This window comes from Lethenteron reissneri, chromosome 14, assembly GCF_015708825.2.
Source record: "Lethenteron reissneri isolate LAM-NWPU_2019-01 chromosome 14, ASM1570882v1, whole genome shotgun sequence".
NCBI classification, from domain to species: domain Eukaryota; kingdom Metazoa; phylum Chordata; class Hyperoartia; order Petromyzontiformes; family Petromyzontidae; genus Lethenteron; species Lethenteron reissneri.
The window spans coordinates 14,109,927-14,122,621 of NC_083792.1; the positions used below are offsets into that span (position 1 = coordinate 14,109,927).

Genomic DNA, 12,695 nt, shown 5'->3' on the forward strand with positions numbered 1-12,695 from the left:
TAGGACGCCATGGTGGCGAGATGTTAACTACCTCGCATGGTATGCAGGTCGTGGGTTCAATCCCGACCCTGACGCCTGCTGCTGCTGCTGCTAGTGTATTTGGAGTTTGCGTGTCTCTCTCTCCCCGTGGTCGCGTGGATTTTTCTCCGGGCCCTCCGGTGTTTCCCTCCAAATTTAGAATCAACATCACGCGTTTAGAGTATTTGACTGCTCTAAATGATAGGTCGTTGACCTATCATTTGTGACCAGGTCGCTTCTTTAAAAAAATGAGCTATATAGCTCAGTGGGCCTTACTTCGTATAATGTATTTTTGTTAAAGTTCATAGTTGAGTCTTTGTGACGACGTTTACACATCGCACCAGGCACTCTGGGCCCTGCCCTCACGCGCACGTGGCACTGCGACTCGTGTCACCAGCAGGGGGAAGACGTGCACCACAACGCTGAGCCGCGTTCCCTGCAATCACCAGCCAGAGGCAAACATTACCCCCTCCTCTTCTTTGTCCACGCTGGACACAATCCCTGCTCGAGTTACACCACCTCGCCCGCCTGCCGCTTGCTTGGTACGTTGGGGTACGTCATTTATTACCACACCACCGTTTTGTTAATCCACTGCTGGATGAGAGCCCACTCACGCCACCGCGTCAGTCACGGGGCCTGTTTGGCCATACTTTCTTTCGCGATTGTCAGTGCGGATTTAGCGAAAGGGAGGGATCAAGACCCGGTTGCAGATATCAACTCCCCACTGGTTGTGTTTATCCGTGGCCGGGAACTGAACTCGGTTCAACGGGTTCACGACGCCGTCGCGCCAATATTATCCGTGGATATTCGTGGATATTCGTTGATCGCAAAAAAATGATGCCCCTTTTATTCGTGCGAAAGGCAACGTGATTCGGCAATCAATGTGATTCCACCTTTAAACCCCAGAAATCGACCACGAACGGCGATATTCTATCCGTATACAAAATAGCAACGCGCTCTTTGTAAAAAAGCAGGTGCCTTGCATCGACACAGCATTCAAACTCCACGTGGACATATGTTGTAAAGTGGGATGTTGCAATACTTAGTTAATGTCATGCAATACTGTACCGAGCACCCGTCAAAATAACGACAATTGGCCAAGCGATTAAGTATTCTGACACCTGGCACCAACTACATCATTGAGGGTCGCCGTCACTTCTGTGATTTAAAATAAATAAAAAACCACCCAAACACATACAATCCACAAACTGCGTGTGAGGAGCGGTGGCGCAGTGGTTAGCGCACCGGTCACAGCAAAGAGACGTCCAGTGGCGAGCGATAACAGAACCCCGGTGGGTCCCGTGCGATTCAACAGAGCCTTGAATGAGCAGGCCACTTGGTGGTGGGGGTGTAAACATCGCCATTGGGGAGACAAAGGCGGCCGGGCGTGGTGCTGGCCACCCCACCCCCTCTCGTGTGCCACCCAGCCGGCGCTTGTGCCCCAACAGTCTGTTCAGGCTACACAGGGGGGGGGGGGTCTTTTTTTACGTGTTAAATAGGCACGCGGACAACAATCACAGTAATAAATCACAGCCCTTTGTCACTCCACTGCTGGACGAACCCTTCCCACAACGCGCCAGCTGCGAATGGCAAGGGTGGTGTTGTTTGACCATACTTCACCGCGCTGGTCAGTGAGTCGCATGGCGCCGAATGCAACGAACGTGGTGGGCACTTGACACGGCAACGCTACAATTACATGACAACCCCGTGGCGTAGAGGTCGTGCAGCAGCAGGAAGTGTGTGTGTGTGTTTGTGATGGCAAGGAGGGGAGGAGGAAGGGAGGGAGGCGAGGGGTGGGTTGGAGGCTCGTGAAGCGAGGGGGAGGGGAGAAGAGGGAGGTAGAGGGGGGGGGGGTTGGTGGTGGGAGGGAGATTGGCGGGCGGCAGGGGAGGTGTGCGCGTGTGGTGACAGCGAGCCCTGACAGCTCGCTCACACTGCGCGAGTCGCCACCATTCAATGAGGTCGCTTCGGAATACCGCCCGACGACGACGACGATGATGATGGTGGTGGTTCGCTTCTTCTATTCACTCGGTCCAGCCAGGCTGCGCTGACGACGTCCAGCAGCTGCGAGGGAGCCGCCTCCATCCCCGACTGCGTTAATTTCCGTCCGCTTCTCTGCGCGTGTGTGTTTTGGACGAGAACATTTAAAACAAATAAAGAGAGATTATATTAAAAGGAGACAAACCCCTGCGTACCAACAAGAACGGAAGAAATCGCGAAGCGATACCAACACCCACGCAGCGCGCCGCGACGATGGATTACGGACAACGCCGCCGCCGCTCTGCCACTGTGATCCTCACCGCCTTCCTCGTGATGTCTTTAGCAAAGGTGAGGCGATGGATGTTGATTGCCAAATGTTGTTGCGTGTGTGTGTGTATACACGGCTCGCCATGCTCCTGTTGCTCGCTTGAAGGGCTGAAGCACGCGCAGCGACAGCGCAGGTTTATTATTGTCGCTCCTTGACTTCTCAACAGTTGATTGCACGGCAGTCATCATGAAGGGTTTCCCATGATCTCACGGCGTCTACCGATATGTACAACACGCGTGTTCAATTGCTGTTGGTGGGAAGATGTTGGAGAGGCTTTGGGGATACATGTTTTCCTTCTCTGTGTCAATTCTAGTGGAGGGGGGGTAGCAAATGAGTAATCACCGAGCTCGCCTGCACATCGCACGGCTGCTGTGTCGGTTCGCGCAACGAGAGGCACACGACGAGAAATGCCCGCACGGGCACATTGCGCATCGCGCCGTCAAATGAGATGGATGAGTCGAGCGTGGACGCTCCCCACGATCGCTGGTGGCAAAAGTATAATCGGAGCTTCATTTTTAACGCGCAATATTTACCCCCCACCCCACCATCTCCCCTCCAGCGGAACGCTGTTAAGAGGGTTGGAGCAGGAGAGATCGATTGGCGTAAGGCACTACCACGAGAGTGCAACAGCGATCGTGCGTTATTGCACCCTTTAGTCAGAGAATCCTGGGAACCTGTTAAAGGGCGACATTAGGCGACATAAATTACCACGATTTCGGCATTCCCGATTGTTCCGACTCAGCGTTGCCTACGCTGCTAATTATAACTATAATAAATGATGTATTGTTTATATATATAGCAGTGCTGTAACCTTATCGATTCGATATCAACAGCGCGTGTGAACAACCTGGGGGATGTCTTTACAAGACAATCTATTCGCTCACGCGTCCGCCTTTGTCTCTCTTCCCTCTCGATCTCCATCCTCTCTCATTGTGCCCGTTGCAGATGGCGCTGTGCACGGGATACGTCGAGTTCCAACTCGTGTCGCTCGTCAACGCACACGGGGAACTCCAAAGCGGGGAATGTTGCGCGCGCGAGAGGCCCCGGGCCGGCGCGCCTTGCCCGCAGCAGTGCCGCACGTCCGTGTCGCTGTGCCTGCGCCAGTACCAGCAGGCGTCGATCCTGCTCAGCAAGAGCAGCCCCTGCGTGCTGGGCAATGGCTCGACCCCCGTGATCGGAGGGAATAACTTCACCATGCGCAGCAACGTCAGGGGCGAGAGCGCAGGGCGAATCTCTATCCCCTTCAAGTTCGCGTGGCCGGTGAGTTCGTGCGTGTGATCGTGTGCGCGTGTGTTATGCACGCGATTCGACTGAGCCACAAGTGAGTTGTTTGTGTGATGTGTATGCATCTTCGAAGGAGGTTGGTCATCGTTTCGGCCTTCGTAGGTGCACGCGAACAGTATGTATTTACCCCGACAGTCTGTGTCGACTTCTCCCCGAGCTCGACTCAGCCTTAAACGGGTACGTGGGGAGACAAAGGCGATCCAGCGTAGTTACTGGCCTTAATAGGTACTCGCTAACAGCACTGGCCCCAAACAGCCTATGTAAGCTGCACAGGGATAATATTTCCGTGTGTGTTAACTGAGCCATACGTATACAGTAAGTACTGTACCTTGTGTGACGTGTAAACATCATCACCGGGGAGACAAAGGCGCTCGGGCATTGTTCCAGCATTCATAGGTGATCAAGAACAAACATTTACCCCGGCAGTCTGTGTCGGCTACACGGATGAGGCTGGTATGTTACCAGCAATGGCATATCTCTGAATCGGTTCGGGCCACCCTTAGGTCGACTCAGACTTAAATTAGAATATCACCGGATATCATGTGCGTTGCACTCGCGTTAGGGCAGCAACGCACTCAATGTTTTACAATCCACAGCCCGTATGTTCGTGTGTGTGGGGCTTGGGGGGGGGGGGGGGGGGAGCGGTGGCGCAGTGGTTAGCGCACTGAGCTGCGAACCGCTGACACCTGACGACGATTCTCAGTCACGGCCATAAATGAGTGCGTGGCGCGGTGTGTAAACATCGTCATCGGCAGTGGAGAGACAAAGGCGGCCGGGCGTGGTGCCCGTTGGCTTGCACCTTGCCCAAGCTGTATGATGCACGCCACGCTTCACGGGTATTCTTTATTGTTGTGAGTCTTTGGGCACTATACCATGATTTCTCACTATACCATGATTTCTCACTATACCATGACTTCTCATTATACCATGATTTCTTACTATACCATGACTTCTCATTATACCATGACTTCTCATTATACCATGACTTCTACCCCCCCCCCTCCCATACCGCGATAGGAACGACGGTGTGATGCATTGCCTCGACTCTGTTGTAACTTGCTGGCCTCCTCCCCACTCCACCACCCCATATTCCCCGAGTCGAAATAAAGATCGGGACTCGCGGATGAGTCGCACGAACGAGCGAACAGTTTTGTCTACCTCCTTCCACCACCCTACCACCACCAGCAGCACCCCCCTCTCCATCAGAATGAATAATGAACCCACGACTCCCATCCATCCTCTTTGCGAGCACACTCGACTCACAGGCGCGCACCTGTCAGCGCAGTAACACTACCCCGATGGAACCGCTTTGGGCTATTGCATTTGAGAGCCTAATTATGGCAGCGGTGGCGAGTGTTGCCAGCCTATAGAGCCCCCATTCTTTTTTTAGCCGCGGTTCCTTTTGCGACCGAAAAAACGAGAATCAACCTCTTGGCAGGACAGTGTTGTCCTGTGCAGTCTCTCCGTACGCGATCTGCACAGCGAGGCCGATCGCGACACGCGGCTGTGCGGCTTTGCCGAGCGTGATACACCACGAGTCGGCGTGGCGTGCGTTCTGTCTTCACGCTGTTAGCGCGACGCTGCGCTACGAAGCCGGCGAGCCGAGTTCGATTCCCGCCCGCGGCGAAACACAGGTGACGGTTATCTGAACCGGTCCCGGGGCTTCCCCTAGGTCGACTCAGCCTCAAATGCGCACCTGGCGCGGTGTGCAAACATCGTCACCGGGGAGACAAAGGCGGCCGGGCGTGGTGCTGGCCACCCAGCACCCGCGTGTGCCGTTCCGGCCTTCATAGGTGCGACTCGCGAACAGCGCCTGCCCCAACAGTCTGTTGAGGCTATACGGGGGCGGGGGGGTGGGGATCTTTGTGTTTGCTCACCGAGAGAAGCGAAGTGGACCGCAGCGGACGTCTCTCTCGAGCGTGCGTCACGGGGTGTTTGCGTGCTCCACGGCTCCACAAGACAGTGCACCGTGTCATCATCATCAGCATCGTGATCACCGTGATCATCGGCAGCCGTGCACGATCCCCAGCTGTATGAAAAGCCTCGCCGAGCGATTCCCGTCTTTCGCGATTCCATGATGTAATAGCCCACCTGAGAAGGGGGTCGCTCATCCATTCATTCCCTTCTGCCTTTGGGAAATCGGCACCGGTGCGTTGCGCCTCTGCGCCACAAGAGTTTCCACGGTATCACCACTCCTTGTTGCCAGGGCACTGATGCCGAATCTACCACGATATGCACTGCAGCTGTGTGTGTGTCTGTGTGTGTCTGTGTGTGTCTGTGTGTGTCTGGCTGTGTGTGTGTGTGTCTGTGTGTGTGCGTCTGTGTGTGTCTGGCTGTGTCTGTGTGTGTGCGTCTGTGTGTGTCTGGCTGTGTCTGTGTGTCTGTGTGTGTGCGTCTGTGTGTGTCTGGCTGTGTCTGTGTGTCTGTGTGTGTGCGTCTGTGTGTGTCTGGCTGTGTGTGTGTGTGTGTCTACGCTGCGGGGCGGTGGCGCAGTGGTCGGCCCACTGCGCTTACGAACGATAGCCGACTACCTAAGTTGGATTTCCAACTGACCCATCAGTGGTGGACGCGGGTGATATCTGAACCGGTCCTGGGGTTTTGTTTTTGTTTTACCCTCGGTTGACTCGGCCTAAAACGAGCACAGCACCTTGTGCGGTGTACGAATATCATGGTCGTCATTGACTGGGGAGACAAAGGCGGTCGGGGCTTGTGTCTGTGTGTATTGCAGAGGGGCGGTGGCGCAGCGGTTAGCGCGTTGCGCTACGAATCCGGCGAACCGAGTTCGACCCCTGCTCACGATCATTAACAGTGGCGAATATTTGAGCTGGTTCTGGGCCTCCCCCAGGTCGACTCAGCCTCAAAAGAGTACCTGGTGCGGTGTGCTAACATCGCCACTAGGGAGACAAAGGCGGCCCTGCGTGGTGCTGGCCACCCACCCCCGCGTGTGCCGTGCCGGCCTTAATAGGTGCTCGCTAACAGCACTTGCCCCAACAGTCTCTTGAGGCTATACGGGAGGGAGGGATCGTTGTCTGTGTATTGCAGTAGCTTCCCACATACCCGCCCATCTGTCTGCCCATTCTTTATGCTACACTGAGCGCTTTGAGGACAGGCAAGAGCGGGGAGGGCATCATGAGTGGGATGCGGGGAAGTGTGTCTGCCCCGTGCTCGCTCAATGCGTCCACCCAACCAATAATCAGCCTCGCGAAATAAAAGGGGACAGGGCTATTGCATGATCTGGGAGGATCCCGATCCTGTTAGGACTTTTAGGACTTTTAGGACTTTGCGACTGTGTTGTTGGGTTGTTGGTGGCTGGTTGTTACCGTTGCTTCTTCCTGTTTTTACTGCATTGGCTCAGAGACAGTCAATTTCTCGTGATTTGGGTCAACCAATGCGAATACTTTTTCGAAAATGTGCCAGAATTTTGATATTTTCGCCCAAAGCAGTGTCGCGAATTGGCCAGGGTAAATGCGTCTCGGCCGTTTAGTCTGTGTTTCATTGAGGGAGCCTATAAACAATTGTTTGTGTTGTGTTTGTCCCAGATGCGGCAAACGTGTATTAAGTAGTCCGCTCACGATAAACGCACGTGCATGGATGTGTGTCATTGTGTGTGTCAATGTGCGTGTTATTATGTTTCAGTGAGTGTGCCAGCGTGTCACTGTGTTCTTTATTTAGTGCGGCACTTAATGCAATTGTGTACATCATTGTGTGCCAGTGTGTACGTCACTGTGTCAGTGTTCATGTCACTATTATCAGTCGTGTGCGTGTCACTGTCTCAATGTGCGTGTCATTGTATCTTTCAGCGTGCGTGTCAGTGTGTCAGTGTGCGTGTCACTGTCTCAATGTGCGTGTCATTGTATCAGCGTGCGTGTCATTGTATCAGCGTGCGTGTCACTGTCTCAGTGTGCGTGTCATTGTATCAGTGTGTGTGTCAGTGTGTCAGTGTGCGTGTCAGTGTGTCAGTGTGCGTGTCACTGTCTCAATGTGCGTGTCATTGTATCAGCGTGCGTTTCATTGTATCAGCGTGCGTGTCACTGTCTCAGTGTGCGTGTCATTGTATCAGCGTGCGTGTCAGTGTGTCAGTGTGCGTGTCACTGTCTCAATGTGCGTGTCATTGTATCTTTCAGCGTGCATGTCAGTGTGTCAGTGTGCGTGTCACTGTCTCAGTGTGCGTGTCATTGTATCAGCGTGCGTGTTAGTGTGTCAGTACGCGTGTCACTGTGTCGCAGTGTGCGTGTCATTGTATCAGCGTGTGTGTCAGTGTGTCAGTGCGCGTGTCGCTGCGTCGGTGCCAATTTGCGTATCTCGACCGGTGTGCGGAGCAAGCGAAGCAAAGTGCAACCAACACTCGATGATGTGAAAGCGGTGTTAGCAGTGGCGGTAACAACAGGTGGGTGGCTTCGCGCACAATAAACAGAAAGTCAGGGAATGGATCTGGGTCGAGACGGGGGGGGGGGGGGGGACTGCCGCATCAGCTGCGCTCGCTTTTTGCTCGCAGAGGAATTGTCTGCGAATGCTTTGTAAATCGTGGGGGGGGGGGGGGGGGGGGTGTAGCGGGTTGGCAGCTGCCAACGTTGTAGGAACCTCCGATAATTATCACGGTTGACGATACGTACGGTGCGAAAGAATTTCTACAGAGCACGTAAGTGGTCGCTTTTCTCGCGCTGCTGGTGCTTACAAGGGCAGCAGAAATGACCGATGCGCATTGTTGCTGTTGTTAGTACTGTCTGTCCATATGCGGAACGAGGGTCGGCTTCGGCCCATCATCAAATCCGTGGTCGATAAAATTAAATTAATCCTATCGATAGGACAACCGCTGTCGAACGTGCTCAGGGTACCCCCTCGCCTCGTCCATTGGAGATGTTCATCTGATGGACGTATTAATTAGCGACTTTGGCTACTGTGGATGATGCTTGTGCCTGCACAAACGCTACGAACCTGGCGACCCCAGTTCGATTCCTGCTCACGGCTATCACCACCAATGACGATTATCTTAACTGGGCCTCTGCTAGGTGGACTCAGCCTCAACGGAGTACCTCGTACGGTGTATATACATCGCCACTGGGGAGACAAAGGCGGTCTGGCGTAGCGCTGGCCACCCAACCCTCTTCATGTGCCGTGCCGGCCTTAATGGGTGCTCACAAACAGCACTTGCCCCAACAGTCTGTTCACACCATGTGGGTGATCTTTGTCCTTGTTTCTCTGGGAGGGAAGGGGTTTTTGCCCTGGCATCAATCACGTGCCTCTGTAGTTTTGTTGAGATAGCTCTGATACTTCCCTTCAAGCGCGTGTGTGTGTGGGTGGGAAGGCAGGCCCACGGTTTGCCATTGAAATATTATCCAAGGTGGTGGGGGTCTCTCGACAAAGACCAGGGGCCATCCCTCCGAAACGTTTTGTGCGACTCGTCCAGTAGTGGTCGCGCCCCATAACCATGATGCGTGACAGGTCTTCTTATAGGGGAGTGGCGCAACCAGCAGCGCGGTGAAGTAGACTCACATAGTCCTCCCCCCCCCCGCTACGACCCGCATGGCGTGGGGAGGCCCTCATCCAGCAGTGGATTTTGACAAAAGGTCTGCACATCATGTACTACACGTGCCACAGCATCGAGTTCTATCGTGCTCACAACGCCTCCACCCCCTCCCACCACCAGAAACACAGTCAACGTTCCACCTTGTTACGCCCGCTATACTGCTATGCCAATACAGTACATACTTTTGAATAAGAAATGAGTGGGAAGGTTGTTTGTATGTATGTATGCCATGTGCACTATGCATAGCAGTAATTCGTGTACAGAAACACTCCGAAGAAGAGGCTTTATATATCTCGCAAAAATCGAACCTGGAATTGAATAACCCTTTGCATGGAACCCACCAGCAGAAAAATAATAGTGGAGAATAAAACATCAGCCTTTCTTTGGCGTAATTAACTTCCCAGCCATCTATCGCCATTTTCTGCCTTCACAGCCTCTGACATGTATCGGTACACAACTTCCATTCACGCAGTACTACCTTGAGGATGGATCACCATTGCAAGCTTTCAGAGAAACCCGCTTAGTTGTTGGATTTTGCCAGCCACGACGAGGTGTGAAAGAAGAGGCATTGAGTGGCAATTCCCAGCCGAGGGTTGCTGCTGTGGCTGTAAATGGTGATGCATTGCCAAGGTCGCCGGTAGAATTCTCCTCCTGGCGCGGCAGTTGAAATAACGGAAAGGTGCCTGAAATGCCACCACCTGTCAACGCAGAAGTGTGAGTGGGCACACCGCAGGCGTGTGTGGTGGGGTAAAGTGTGGGTACTCTCTTCCAAGATATCTGCCCCCCTGTGAACATATTAGCAAATACCCTATTATTCAGTGGCCCTGTAAGAGGGTAATTGTAAGGCCCTTCCACCAGCAGTAACTGTTGTGTGAGCAAGTAATATCAGGACTGCGCCTTTATCTTTGTGTTGCACCTTTGTCAGCAGGCTTCTATTGAGTCGATGTCTGCGTGATCCACGGTTGTCGCAATCGAAGCTGTTTCTCGAAAGTTTTGGCGTGGGTGGGTGACTGTGAATTCATGGTGTAATAGGGCGGTGTGGTGAATTTCCAACTTGCTCCTGAGATCGTCTTTGAATAAACGAGGCCAGGAGTGGTCGCGAAACAGGAGGTACCAACACTCCTGTCGTTATAGAAATGAAATAGCGTACAGTCACAGCAACCGGGGGTGTGGAAGAGATCGCTCAAACCATGCACACGTGAGCACGTGTTCGTGAGCGCGTGATGAGCCGGGGTTTATTTATTTAGTTACCACTTATTTCATTATTTGCCCAGCATTTATAACGCGAATGTGGAAGCCGTTCGGAACAGGGGGGAGTGGGGGGGATTGTAATTTGACTCGCTTTAAAATAATACATGCCACGTGTTTGAAAGTGGCCGGAATTATTGGTCCCGTTAATGACTACAAGCATCAGAGAAGAGTGGCGTTTTAAAGGATAATCAAAGAGTGGTGTGGATAAGCACGGATTTTTTTGTGTGGTTAAAAAGTTACATTCAGTGCCATGCCGAGAGTAAGCAATTTTGTGCCGTATCAGGGCCAAATCTGGATGATAATTTTTCATATCCCAGGTGTTGTCTTATTGTTAATGCGTTGCAAAGGAGAGTTTGGCATGACTTGTCCTCTCCTTGGACTTCGTTTTGGTCTTAAAGCATCCATTGACAGTGACACAGTATGAAGATAATCTATGTAATATGTAACTAATAACTGCATACGCAACTATATGAGAATTGAGAACTGGTCAGCACCCTTACAAAACTCGCCACTGAACCACCGGTTATGTTGTCTGGCGCCGTTCGTAACCATAATTTTTACAAGGAATTGCCGAAGCGTGCCGAAGCGTGCCGAAGCGGGTTGTAAAGCGTGCGCCAATAAAGATCAGGTGAGATCATTCAGAAGGGCAGGTTATGGGCGGGGTGGGGGTATTGGGGGATGGGCGCTTTATTTCAAATCCAAATGGCAATTCCAGGATCGGTATGAAGATGTACAGGGCGGGCCAGATGTCTTGTGACCCCCAAATTAATTGACCCCCAAAAACAATTTCATTTGCGTATTAATTTATGTTTTCACACACACTGGTATCCAGAGATTAAGTGTTTGAGACTTAAATGGGGGTCACAAGACCTCCGGACCACCTCGTACATTTAACCTCATCGACAGTTAATCCACCAATCTTGATCACGTCTCTCACATGTCGTCTGACATACCGCACACATGTGCCTCGTGTGCTGTATGAGTGTGTATGCCTAATGCTGCGTGTGCTCCACACTATGCACTTATAAGGGAGTGTGCACGTGTACTACACATTCCTACACCATGTACTGCACGTACTATGCAGTGCAGTAATTTGCATTATTGTGACTCTTACATTATGTTGTGTGTATGTCACACGATTATGCAGTGTAGTATTTTAACTGTTTTCATTCATTATTATGACATATACGTATGCTATGTCACGCCTGTGGTAGGTTCACAGTTCAATGGGTTTTCTAAAAGCTAAAATAGACTCTTACTAATGATAGTAAATTCGTTGTTCTATAGCGCTATAAATGTCCACGTGATAAGACACTTTGTTGAGCTCACATTTGATGCCAGGTCGCTTCCGTAAAAGAGGCCAATAGCTGAGTGGGCTTTACCTGGTAAAATAAATAATAAAATATTTGTTCCGTTTATAGTTTAGTATAGGGCATGTGTTATGAGACCCAAGGCAGTGCAGCCCCATTCTTTAAAGGTCAAACAGTTCAAATGTCATTGTCTACCAATCAGTGCTATATAATGGGCAATACTCTATGCAAAACACACTCAATATATGCGGACATTGGAATGTGCTGACCACAGAGCTTGATAAATGACTATGATCATGGTGATTTTGACATGATTGGTGATAAGTTCAGTTTAATTATGCCATCATACTGAAGCAGAGATGACAATTATCTAGAAATAACCACACGTGATACAGTATTCTACAGCTGTGCTACACTGTAGTTTAACCCCTTGTTTGCACATTGCCAATGCTTTGCATGCCCCCCCAGAGAGAGTACAGACTCAGTTCTATAGTTCCATAGGTAGACGAGGAAGAGATGAAAAGTATAGGTGGATGAGGAAGAGATTATATAATATAGTTGGCAAAAATAAGATTTCTATTATAGGTGGCAAATCCGTATGTGAGCAATCAATGATATGAACAAAAAATGGGAGGGATGGGGGTGTTGATATTTGGGAGAAAACGATAGTGACACAGTAATAATTAATACAGTAATAATTAATACAGTTTGGCCTGGAAATACAGAGTGCAGAGAAGGTGCAATGCCCAGCCAGCCTCACTCCACGCCTCATCACCACCACCACCATCGCCTCCCCTCCCCCGTGGATCTTTCTCCCTTGCGGTCCCCTGAGCGCGGCGCCTTGGAGACGAGGGATCCGCGCTCGTCTCCGTGGCGACAGCAGCTCAGAGAGCTTCGTGGCTCTGCAATTAGCGGCGAGGGCTTATGGCTCCTTGAGCGTTCGCAAGGATGCGTGGCGCAGTCGTAGCAGTGGAGACGGCGGTGGTCGTGCTGCTGC

At 51.7% G+C, this 12,695-nt stretch overlaps 1 protein-coding gene across 2 annotated transcripts in view; it reads left to right on the forward strand.

Annotated features, from left to right (window-relative positions):
- Positions 1-1,907: 1,907 nt before the first annotated feature.
- Positions 1,908-12,695, forward strand: part of LOC133342443 (protein jagged-1b-like) — a 120,260-nt gene continuing 109,472 nt past the window's right edge. For both annotated transcript variants that reach the window (XM_061551634.1, XM_061551635.1), the window contains exons 1-2: positions 1,908-2,346; positions 3,272-3,586. In XM_061551634.1, the coding sequence (XP_061407618.1) occupies positions 2,272-2,346; positions 3,272-3,586 (390 nt within the window). In that variant the 5' untranslated portion in view covers positions 1,908-2,271. The remainder of the gene's footprint in view (positions 2,347-3,271; positions 3,587-12,695) is intronic.